Source organism: Tamandua tetradactyla, chromosome 10 (assembly GCF_023851605.1).
Source record: "Tamandua tetradactyla isolate mTamTet1 chromosome 10, mTamTet1.pri, whole genome shotgun sequence".
Classification (NCBI taxonomy): domain Eukaryota; kingdom Metazoa; phylum Chordata; class Mammalia; order Pilosa; family Myrmecophagidae; genus Tamandua; species Tamandua tetradactyla.
In genome coordinates, this window is record NC_135336.1 from 34,649,106 (window position 1) to 34,662,021 (window position 12,916).

Here is a 12,916-nt window from a genome sequence, read left to right on the forward strand (position 1 = left end):
GAACGCCCAATCCTCTTTTCTTAGCTTAGCATAAGCCTTATTCAGTCTTAGTGTTTCCTCTGTGTATTTCTTTTTTCTGTATATGAATAATACCTTTAAAAATGTTTGGCATATATTAGGTGTCAAAAAGAGAGAGAAACAGTAGGATTGATTGAATTTCTCCAATGGGGAGCTCTCCCCACGATTTGAGGGCAATGTAACGTCTGAGTCAGAGAGTGGAGCACTTTAAAGTAAGCCTTGTGATGCCTTACCTGCTTCCATGGAAACAGTGGGCCGCAGAGAGAAGCCACTCCCTGGAGATGATGGAAGCACCACAATAGGCAGATCCCACAAAGTGGAGACTGACTTGCCATGGCCAGACCCCTTCCTGGGTGTCAGTGCCCCCAATGATGCGGTGAAGGGCGGAGGAGCTTCTGCTGCAGCCTTTGAGAGAGAAAGAGTCGCTTGATTTAAAAGCAGCCTTGGAAGAAAATCTGGAAATTAGGTCAGGTTTAGTGCTGGGTTGGGAACTAACTAACCAATTTGAAATCTTGCTTATCTAGAAGAGAGGGAACACGTGGGTCAGCCTTAAACCAGCGCCAACAAACTGCACCCACTCCCTTCTTGGAAAACATGACCAAGGGAGAGGGAAGGAGGGGGCCTGTCAGTAACAGTCAGACCAATATACACAGCAGCCAGAGGCATCCAGGCTGTCAGGTAGAGAAGAATGATAAGTTCAAATGCAACAGAGTAGAGACTGTCTTTGAAGTTCTCCTAATTTGCGAGACAGTATTTTGAAGAGGAATTGTAAACCCAAAACAAATGAAAATCTGTTAAGAAAAACTAGTTACCAGAGCAATTATTTTTGGGTGTAAATAATACCGATAAGGATGTATGATTAGCACATTGCCACATAACCAATTAGAGGCCACATAACGAGGAAGAACATATGGCAGATTGCAACTGTGAGGTCATAGGGAAAGAAAGAAGCTATAAAGAAATAAATAGAGTCACAAGCGAGAATATAGGTTACCAGGGGCCAGGGTGGGGTTGGGAATTGGAGTTAATGCTTAAACTGTACAGAGTTTCTAATGTGAGTTGATGGAAAGTTTTGACAACGGAGGGTGATGATGGCAGCACAACATTCTGAACATAATTAACAGCACTGAACTTTTTGAATGTGGTTTGAATGTGGTTGAAAGGGGGAAACATTAGGTTGTTTATATGTTACTAGAATACACATTTTTAAAAAAGACAACATAGGACTGTACAACCCTCATACGGACTATTGCTAATAGCCCGACTATAAAATGTTCTTTCATCAGTTGTAGCAAATGTACCACACTCATGCCAGGTGTTAATAATAGGGTGGTATGTGGGAACTGTACTTTCTGCATGATTTTTCTGTCAACCACAATTTCTCTAATAAAAAAAAATTTTATTAAAAACAGAAAAAAAAGTGAAAGAAAAAATAAGGAACTGTCCCTGGACACTGCTCAGAAGGTATAATTAATAAAGTCATCCACTGTGTTCCAGTATCTATTTCTTTTCTCGTATGATTTTTATTCAAGATCTTCTCCTTTGATGAGAGGTATTAGAAAGTAAAGTTCTCATCATCAGCATCTAGCATATTAACTGCTGTTGTTTCAAGAAGTAAGACAGAATATACTCTACAGGTTTATTTCTGAGAAACAACTTCAGACTCAGTTCCTCCCTGGGCTGTGGTAACGACTGCCCCGAGGGTTACACCGATAAGAGAGTGGCAATGAAGCGTGGGAAACTGGAGCGGAAATGCGAGGAATCGGAAGGAACACACTCGCACTCACTGCAGCCTACTTCATCACTTCCATCCGGGCAGTCCACTGTCCCGTCACATTTTGCATTCTGTTTCCTAAAGCAAATATCATTGTCGCACTTAAAAGTCCTGTTGTTGCATGGAATGCCTAAAAAGGAACGAAAGGAGAAACAGTTTCTCCTAGGCAGAATCTGAATTGGGTGAATGACACGGACGCCCTGAAGGATGGGTTAAGCATGGGACAGATATTTGCTACTCTGGGGGTAAAAAATGACAGAGAAAAAATGAAGCAACCTGAGTAACCCATTGCTCCACCTCATCAGAGCCACTGGAAGGAGGGCAGGTGGGTGCACCTGTCTGGAATCGGGCCAACGGGCTCTCATCCTCTTTCACTTTAGGTGACATGCAGAGGAGCTGGCCACAGCAGCGGCTTCAGGCCACAGTCTCTTAGCTATTATCGTGTTTTGTTCCCTAAGAAAAATTCCGAGCAAAAATCACGACCACACACAGTCCTTTTTTACCACTGGGGAAACAAATGGGCAAACTTGATGAGTTGCAGCACATTTGCTCTTAGTTCTGGAAGTGCGTGTTCTGCAGAGACTAGAGTAGACTATGTCCCGTCCCGGTATCTGAGAAGTTCCTCTTTGTAAGCTCCTCAGTATCCTACAGCTTTGAGCAGCATTAAAAGTGAGGAAGCAATGAGAATCTGCCAGTATCCACCCACAAACTCACACGCATGCGCTCACACACGCCACGGGCCACACACACTCCGCCCAGTTAGGGCAACTATGATCCTCCTCTTTTGTCTGGGACCGAGGGGCTTCCAAGGACCTAGACTGGGAAAAAGTCCTTTGGAAACTGGGACAGGTTGATTATCCCAACCCAGCAGCAGAGGTATCTCGATTCTGACTTGGGGACGTTTCACTGGAAGCCAAGCGGAGCAAAGCGTGAGCGGCGCTTCCTCACTCTGAGTGCAGTGCTGCTCGTCCTCGCCGTCCTCGCAGTCCCTGACGCCATCGCAGACCAGAGGGCCATGTCGTGCGAAGGCGCTGTGATTGCAAGCAGGTGTAAGAGCCACTGGAAAGAGAACAGAAAGCGCCGGAGCCTGCGACAGCCGCAGGATTCTCTGCTGATGGCAGGGCCACTCAGTGAACAACCGGTGCAAATCATTAAGACGATTGAAGTAAAATGAAAAATGTCTTTTTCTCAAAACCAACATGTCCACTAGGAAACATGGATGTTTAAACCTTAGTGTAATTCCTGGCACTTTGTTTCCGCACCAATATGTTAACATTCAAGAGTTTGTTTATTTAGTGAGAAATGCATGATGGCTCATTTATATTCAGAAAAATGACAGCAAAATCATAAGCTGGTGTCTAAATGGAACCTATCTGCCTTTCTAAACAAACTGAAAACATCCTCTGAGTGGGGATTTTGGCTTATTCATCTCTGTACTGCAAGCCCCTGACAACAACGCGGCTCCACTAAAGGCCTGCCGAATGAATTAAAGAATATGCGAGGCAGAAGACGAGTTGCAGGTATGTGGTCTGTGTGTAAGGAAAATTTTCTTTAAAATTGTTTTACCCTAAGAGAGCCATTTCCTGTATTAGGAAATACAGTGTGAATCTATCAGTTTTTCTCCCTAGAATATTTTCATGAGTTGCCTTCAGACCAATGATGGGCCCAGCATATTTTGCAGGCACTTTTTGAAGATATGACTCCTTAGACATTTCTGGTTCGTGAAAACTTATCATTCTTGTTCTTATCTGGCCCTGTTTTCTCAGAGGCATCTCTTGGGAAGGCAAAGTGGAGGGCGATGCTGCCCTGAAATTGCTAATTAGAGATCTAAAGGCACTTACAGGCAAAGTGAGGAACAATGAAATTCCTTAAAAATGCCCTTACTGTAAAGCAACAACAATTACTTTTGGTTAGAGCATCATAGCAGAGAATAATAATAATTTCAGAAAAAGCAGGCTCAATATTTATATAATGACCAATATTTAGTATTTCCTTAAGATATAAAAGACCCTATAGAGTTAAATGATCAATGTTCCACATGGGCATTATTTTGTTTTATAGAAACATAATTTTTCATAGTTGGCTATATTATATTAACTGTGATGTTTCTCAAATAATATGAGAAAATTAAAGTTATTTAATTTTTTTAATTAAATATCCTGGATCTTTAGGAGAAAGTGTTACCATTAATGTCGCATGGTCCCATGAATCGTCCTCCCCATATTGATCTCTGAAACTAGAGATAGATTCAAGAACTAGGTGCAACTAGTAATGAAAAGATCAAAACAGAGACTCTTGACACCAAAATAGGAATATCAGATAGCCCACCACGAAATGATTTGCAGTGGCAGTCAATGCAGACTGTTCAGGTTAAGAAAAAAATCAAAACAACTGATACTTTCATCCACAAACACTTATGCTCCGTAAATTAATATGCTGAAAGAGTTTACTTCTCTGCAGATTCTGAACTTCTCTCTAGATGGAGAGAAGATGCTCTTTAAGGTAGGACTGTTGTGTTTAATGGTAGGCTAAATTATTAACCCCAGCTCTTCACCCACTTGCAGTAGTATTCTGCACTCTCACCCTTGCCATGGCCTCAAAGTAATTAAAGTTATCTGCCCCCTGACTTTGGCCTCGGCTGTGCCACATGCTTTAGGATACAAGTGATGATGTACCAGTTCCAAGCACAGGTCTTAAGAGGAACCTTGTGGTTGTGCTCACCACTCCTTTGCTTCCTCTGCTGCTGTGGCTAATCTACTGTCCGAGGAAGAAAATAGCCACATAGAGATCTGATCCCAACCCACTGGGAAGAACCAAGCTCAGCAAGACCCACAGCTTGAAGCAGAGTCATCCAGCTGAGCCCAGCCTAGATAAGCCATTTCCCAGACAAACCCACTGACCCATTTCTAGGATAAATGATCATCATCGGCCATTGAGTTTTTGGAGTGGTTTGTGATACAGCAGTAGACAATGGCTGTAAAGACCAAGGATATACACCAATGGCAACAATGGCCCTGACAAGTTCTCTATTCATAAGAAAGTCATTTTGCAAGCTTGAATACCCACCACAGAAAAGTTCATCACTTTCGTCAAAGCAGTCATTTACCCCATCACAGCGCTGGGCCTGAGGGACACACAAACCGGAGGAGCATCTGAAAGATCCAGCGGGACAAGCTAAAGAGGTGATACAAAATAGAGGATCTTGGGTGGGTCCTTAAAAATCATCAGACCTCATTGGCAAAGGAATATGAGCTGCTAAGTGGTTAGGGAATTGCCAGGGTAGTAGTACTAATTTTACAATTTCTCCAAATCAGGGCCTTGGATAATTGAAGACAAAACAAACAAACAAAAAACAAAGCTTTGGAAAAGCAAAGACTAAAGCAAATTAATCCAGCAGAAGCTGTGAGTCAACGTTGAATCCAGGTCACACACACACACCATCTGCTGATTCCATACCCTTGACACAGCTCCCAGATTTGATCATAACTCAAGAACGGGGAAACTGAAAGAGAACTTCTGCAGGCTTTAGAATACCCAGGGATTATAAATGGACTTCTGGTATCTGTGAATCTTCTGTGATGACATTCATTATTCTGAGAAGGCTTCTCCTTTAATTACATTTTCAAGAGATCTATGTCCCAATATAGACTAAGATCTTAGAAAGTTGGACTTAGAGAGATTAGTTTCTGAACTCAAAACCTATGACTCTTGCCTCCCACCTCCCTGTTCATTATTCTTTCCACTAAAACCAGTCTGTTCATCAAAGATCCAGTCTTTACAAGGTCTAGAAGCATTATTCCTGGACCCATAGCTAAATATTATAAAAATAACATATCTTTCCTTCCTTCATGCAAAAGAATGAGGAAAAGTACATAGTCAGGTCAACCACTGTCTCCTCCATTCACAACGGAATGAATGTCCCACTGGAAAATATTTATGGTTTGAAAAAACAATTAAAAACCAGATAGCTTACTATTTCTTTTTGTCACTGTTGGAATTATAATATAATATAATACTCTGTATTTGGATATACAGAATTCTGATATTCTGAATCCAGAAGCAGGTATATTAGGAACTGGCAAAGCAGTATTTGGTCCAAAAGCACTTTCTTTCAAGTCATATCATCAGGGACTCCTACGTGGTTAACCCTAAATTCCTCCCTTTTGAAATGGGTAGAGGATTTCCTGAGGAGCCATTACCTACTCTCTCCAGCTCTAACAACTTGCCTCAAACGTTACCCTCTCTACTAACTGCTTCCTGGTCCCTGTTGCAGTGGTTCTCAATGCAGCCTTCAAGTTCAGCATTCTGAGAGTTGACATTTGAACTCTCATTGACCCACCTGCACTCCCTTTGCATCAGAACAAAGGGAGCCACAATTGGTGGTCTCAGAGCCATGGTATGTGTGTGTACACATCAAATTTACAAAGAATTATGGCTAGCAAGAAAAGCAACAAACCAAAAACATGGGCTTACCCTCTATCTTAGGGGTGATATAAGAAATCACATTTTCAATTATAAATCAGTAATAATAAAAATGCTATATTAATTGCTTCTGACTGTAGTCATTTCCATCCTTTAAATTCCCAAACTATAAGGTATTAACACTCCATTTGGCTTTGCATCAAGCTTTCTAAGTTGCTTATCCTGGGCTTACGTTGGCTGATGTTGTAATTGCCGTATTCTACCAAAAGTGGTTTGTCCGAAAGCCTTGAACTGCACTGGAACTGGATGTGCACGAGGGGGCTGGGCACTCGGAAAATTGTCTGATGGTCGATGTAGGAGCCACAGTACCTGAGGAGACAAGAGAGTCAGGAGGACACACAGCTTCAGGCTCAGTCAACCGCACTGGGGCTGATAGTGAATTCACTAATATTTGTTAATTTGGGCTTCATTTGTGGAGATGCTGATGGCAGGGCTTGGTGATGAGTTGTCCTGTGCCGAGTCACTGTGATTGAGTAACAGCTGCCACCTCAATTTTCTCCTCTGCGAAACAGAACAGTAACAGTACCAACCATGAATTAACTACTGTTACCCTTTGCTTTCTTATCAACTCTTATAATCAGATATATGAGCTTAATTCTCCCATTCATCCCTTCTTTTTCAGTGCAATAAACTTTAAAACAAGCATTGGCAGCTTTTGCCCATGAACCTCACGGCTGAAGAGAAGGGAATTCATGAGCTCAGGTTGAAAATATGCAAAGAATTCCAGCAACACTTAAAGCTAAAGACAACAGCATTATTTTATTCTAAATTGAAATCTGATGTGCATTTCAGGACTTCTTGCAAAATTTCAAAGTAGTAATGTCTAACTCTAATAGTATCCTGCCTGGGGTTTTTATTTTGACCTCTCTTATCAGCTACTACCCCCGGGTTCCCAGTACCCTTGTGAGAAAATGGCCCTCCTGTTAATAATTGTCCTTATATGAGCACTGTGAATTGTGGAACATAGAGTATCACTGTACTGCAGGCCTGTGGTAAATTGGGCCACTGTCTTATGCAAGTGAGGCTTTTCCCAGAGCGAATCCTGCAACTTCTCAAGGTGGGACATAGAGCAGACACTGAGCTCGAGGGGATGAGGTCCTTCGCTGGAATCTTTGTGTGCCGATCACTCCAGGCCCAAAGAACTTGGGACCATACACATTCTACGGATCAGACACTGGCATTCAGGGAAGGAGGGATGAAGGGAAATCGATGATTTTATGGTTTGAAGGAGGAGACCAGTCATGTGTCATCTAGGAAGAGTTTTTTGCAATTGACTGAAGTTCAGTACCTAATGAGCTGAAAGACCAGACACTGACACAAGAGGAAAAGAAGGAACCTGGAGGTGGCCACCTGACCGAGAAAGAGCCAGGGTCTGAAAAGGCGCTGAAAGGCGAGCCGGCCTTGGGGCAAGATTCTACTCTAGTTAGGGATCAGAATCCTACATTTTGAAAACTTGGTTGTTATGTTATCTGCATGGTGATTTTCTTTGTGTTCTCCATTAACATTTAATAGAATTTTCATGAAAAGATGAACATTACTCAGGGATGTTAAGGGAGAGTCAAGAGGCAGGAGATCTTTGCATTCGTGTTTGAGCTGGAGTTTAGAGGGGAGCAATATGCAATGGGGCATTGTGGTGATTTATGGAACCAAAGTAAGACAAGTGGCAGATTGGAGCAACCCAGCAAGAGTTAGTTTACAAGTACTAGTGCACCCTGATAGGTGGGGAAACTGAGCTGCAAAGAGATGAAGTAACTTGTTAAAGTTCAAAGAGCAAAAATTGGCCCCATGTCTGCCTAATGCCAAACCCTAGACCTTCTAACACACCAATCAACCTTCCCCTCAGGAGCTTTGTTCTGCTAAAGCTTTGTAGGAATGTCATCCATTTCCTTAGGGTTCATATAGGACAGTCCAGTTGTCCTGAGTGCAACCACCCCACATCCATATTCTCTGAACTACTGGAGATTACTGGGCTTCCTGGGGTCAGTATCACTTTTTCCTCCTTCTCTGTTACAGCCCCAATTCCTCTGGACTAACTGTTCAGCAAGTTTTCAGAAAGATTAGTTCAAATAGATTTTTTTTTTCGTTTTTAGACGAAAAGGACTGGTAACGGGAAGGATTGGCATGGTAATGGAAAGGTGGACGTTTTTAAATCCTGAGGGTGCCACCAGCATCAAGTGAATGTGAAAAGCTTTCAGCTAGCCCACAAGGCAAAGTGAAGGAGAGACGCTGCAGGAAAAAGATTTGAGCGCAGAGAGCCTCCCTGCTATTATTTAGGAGACCCTGCTCCTAATCTGGCAGCAGCACATCATGGATTTTTGTTGTTATTGCTGTTGTTGTTTTTTTCATCGTTGTTGTTGCTTAGAGAATAAACAGTTCCTAATTTTCAAAGCACACATTTGTGTTAGGCATAAAAACTTCACAAAATATTTGTAAAGATTTGTCTTCTGGATCTCTGTTTTAATTAGATACCAAAATCCAGTATCCTTACAGCCATGAGGCACATTCAATAGTTATTTATCCAAATTAATGTCATTTCCAAAGCAATCTTTTAATCATATTAATAACAAAGCAATCTTTTAATCATATTAATAACAACTGATATTTTTTGTGTATAGTATGCATTATTTCATTGAATGCTGACCAAAAATTCCTTATTAAGTAAGAATCATTACACCATTTTACAGACTGAAAATCAAAGACGTTAGATAATTCGGCCAAAGCAACTTAGCCACTGAATTACAGAACTGAAATTAGAGCCCAGGTCTTCTGACTCCTACTTAAAAGATCCTTGATCCAAAAAATCCTCCCCAAAGCTGAGTGTGGTCCTGAGCTACAGCTTAATCATGGATCCAAGAACATCTTTAAACCGATGATTATTTTGCATGTGGTCTTATAGTCTAAAGGAACTGAAAGTAGCTTCTGGAAAATCATTTAGGAACGAAAAGTTTCATTCATGGTATAAATGGAAAAAGAATTTAAAATATAAGTTCTTCAACATCGAAAGGGCTCTTATCTCCAAGTGAGCTGAGAAACTATTCTGCTGCCAAGACAGGCCATCTTCTATTTTTTTTTATGATACATAACCACATACAAACACAAACATTCTTATCATATGATCATTCCATTCTTGTTATATAATCAATAACTCACATTATCATCACATAGTTGTATATTCATCATCATGATCATTTCTTAGAACATCTGCATCAATTCAGAAAAAGCAATAAAAAGAAGATAGAAAAAAATTCATACATACCATATCCCTTACCCCTCCCCTTCACCGATCACCAGCATTTCAATCTACTAAATTTATTTTAACATTCGGTCCCCTTTTTACTTATTTTTAATCCATATGTTTTCCTTGTCCATCAATAAGGTAGACAAAAGGAGTGTCAGACACAAGGCTCTCACAACCACAGTCACACTGCGACAGCCACATCATCATACAATTATCTTCAAGAAACATGGCCACCGGAGCACAGCTCCACATTTTCAGGCAGTTCCCTCCAGCCTCTCCATTGCATCTTGACTAACAAGGTGATATATATTTAATGCGTACGAATAACCTCCAGGATAACCTTTCGACTCTGTTTGGAATCTCTCAGCCACTGACACTTTACTTTGTCTCATTTTGCTCTTCCCCATTTTGGACGAGCAGATTTTCTCAATCCCTTGATGCTAAGTTCCAGCTCATTTTAGGATTTCTGTCCCACGTTGCCAGGAAGGTACACACCCCTGGAAGTCATGTCCCACATAGAGAGGGGGAGGGCAATTAGTTTGCTTGCTGTGTTGGCCAAGAGAGAGAGGCCAATCTGAGCAACAGAAGCGGTTCTCTTGGGGGTGACTCTTAGGCTTAATTTTAAGTAGGCTTAGCCTATCCTTTGCGGGATTAAGTTTCATATGAACAAACCCCAAGATTGGAGGCTTGGCCTATTGCTTTGGCTGTCCCCACTGCCTGTGAAAATATCAAGAATTCTCTACTTGGGGAAGGTGAATTTTCCCCCTTTCTTACCAATTCCCTCTAGGGGACTCTGAAAGTACTTCCCTATTCACGGTTTATATCACTCTGGGATTTATCTGGGCATCACTCTGGAGAAACCTACAAAATCTCATGCCCTATGCAAGATTCCAAGTAGTATGGTGCTCGATTAAGCCATCCTCTATTTTTGAATAAAGGACTTTGCTTTAAAAGTAAATAAGCAAAAAAACAACCACAAAGGGGCAAAATAAAGATGAGAATGAAGATTTACTAGGTTTGTTCAGAACACCTAGACACCTAGATTTTTCTCAGCCTCTTTCTGGTCAGCTTCTATCCATGTTCCAGCCCTCGCATCCAGCCAAGCCAATTGGACCTCTTTTTATTGCACTGACTTGGCTAATGGTTCTAACTTCTGTACCCTGAGGTTGTCTATTTGTTATGTTCTCCTGTGGCTCCATGATTTGAAAGAATCTATCTGCCAAACTACTTCTGTGAAGTGCATAGAGCATAGATCCCAGGGGCTCCAGAGCCTGGGTTTGAATCCTGCATCACTTCTCTTGCTAGCTGAGTGACACTCAGCAAGTTACTTAACTCCTCTGTCCTTAGTTTCCTCATCTATAAACAGTAAAGAGCAGTGTGCAAATTCTTTAGGACTAGAAATCTAAGGCTGTGAACCTCTCAGCAAGGCTCTCATCAGATTCTTCCCATAAGGAAACCACTTACATGTGCTCATTAATTTCCCACCATCCATGGTCACAGCCTTTCACACTCTTCTTGGCTATTGAATAGTTATGGAATTTCAGTGCTATGCCAAGAGTTGGCAGGAGAGTCTGTGAAAAACAAACAATAAGTCAGAAAGAAGCTTCAGTTGAAGCACATGCTTCAGGCCAAGATTTCTTGGCTCACCCAGAACTCATCCCCTTGCTCATTGTTTTAAGGGCATTTTAATCCTTGTGCCTGATGGTTCTTGGTGGTTAGATTAGTTTCCCCAAACAAACCAGAATGAAGAGAAGGCTTAAGGAGCTGCAAGGACTCAGGCTGACTGGGTGATGGTAGACACATTAAATTATCTTTCAGCTTTTAGTTTTCTTGGGTTAACTAAAAGTTAGCTTTGAAAACACCTGCTTGTTAATGAATGTCAGCATTTTCCTCCTTTAGCTAAAGGAAAGACCTGTTTTATTTAAAGCATTATTCAGATTCCTCAGATAAAGGAGAAATGCTTTGGCATCTCCCTCCTACTAAACCTGCATATTATTAAAGGCACTTACTGAGCCAGCTCTAGGTCTTCTCAAAAGAGCTCACAGCAAAAAAAGACCCCACCTATGTAGCACATGTGCAATTGCACACACACACTCACACACACACACACTATCCAACTGTCCTTAGGGCATTTTATGATGTGCACATACTTTAGATCTGATATGCTACAGTTTTAATTTTTTATTTTCTCTTTGACCCAGGAATTATTTACGATAGGGTTTTATATTTTCATGGAGTGGAATTTTGGTCCACCATTTTCAAGATTTTAAATTTTGTTTTAATTAAATGAAAGATATTATTGCCTATTCTGTTTTTATTTTTTTAATTTATGAAGGACTTTTTGTGATCAAATTTATGAATGCTCCGCAGCCACTTGCAGAAAGGATATTCTGTATATGTATGTACTTGTGTATATATGTGTATGTGCATTTGTATGTATGCGTGTGTATATAAACTCATTATTTCTATGGTTTGTATCTATCTCATCCTTGTTTATTGTTCTCCATTCTCTCTCTCATAGACCAAGAGAAGGGAATTAAAATCTTATTTCAGTATTTGTCCATTTCTCATTCTATTTCCTATAGTCTTTGCTTTGTAAGTATTGACCTGATGTTATTTGGTAAATAAATAATTGCCATAGTTAGAACTCCATTGTTTATTCTCCTTTTATCATTATGGATTGTCTTTCTTTTATCACTGAATGTTTCTGCCCTGATTTCAACTAGTTTGGCACTAAGATTGTAATCCCTTCTTTTTTTCTTTATATTTACCTGTTGCAAAATTACCCCTCCTTTTATTTTCAAAATCACTTTTTTATTCCCTTTTGTCTTTTGAAAACAACCTATAGTTAAGTTTTGGGCAATATCTTTGTGATTCGGTCTGACTGAATCTTTTAATAGAGGAATTTTTAAAAAGGAATTGTCTTTTCCTTTTAATAGAGGAATTTACCAATTGACTATTACTCTGACAGATGTCAAATTTAAGGTATATCATGTTTTGTTTTATTCTTTTTTGTATTGTGTGTGTGCAAGTGTTTGTTTGCCTCTTTCTACATATATTTAAATATAATGAACTCACCTCCTCCTTATCTACCATGAGATGAAATAAGTCAGGCACTTTATATAATTCATTTAAACATCCCAACAATCCTGCTAGGGAATGAGTATCATTCCATTTTACAGATGAAGAAACAAAGACTAAAGGAAGATAAGTAATTTCCCTATGGTTAGGAAATGCAGAATAAAGAGTCAAATTTAGTTCTGTGTTTCTTGGAAACCCTCCACTTTCCCAGGGTATGGTGCTACCTGGAAATTACTGGTGAAAGAAAGAACATAAGAAGCTGATGGACTCATGTTCACCAAAATCCCAGGGCTCATGAGAACACAGATCAATTTTTATCTCAA

The 12,916-nt window shown here is 40.5% G+C and overlaps 1 protein-coding gene across 1 annotated transcript in view; it reads right to left on the reverse strand.

Moving 5' to 3' along the window:
- TMPRSS7 (transmembrane serine protease 7) overlaps nt 1-12,916 on the reverse strand; it is a 40,395-nt gene that overhangs the window by 5,422 nt on the left and 22,057 nt on the right. Inside the window, exons 8-13 of the mRNA XM_077117567.1 lie at nt 10,977-11,083; nt 6,447-6,583; nt 4,859-4,966; nt 2,741-2,851; nt 1,806-1,922; nt 252-423 (exon numbers count right to left, since the gene is read on the reverse strand). Of these exons, the coding sequence (XP_076973682.1) occupies nt 252-423; nt 1,806-1,922; nt 2,741-2,851; nt 4,859-4,966; nt 6,447-6,583; nt 10,977-11,083 (752 nt within the window). The remainder of the gene's footprint in view (nt 1-251; nt 424-1,805; nt 1,923-2,740; nt 2,852-4,858; nt 4,967-6,446; nt 6,584-10,976; nt 11,084-12,916) is intronic.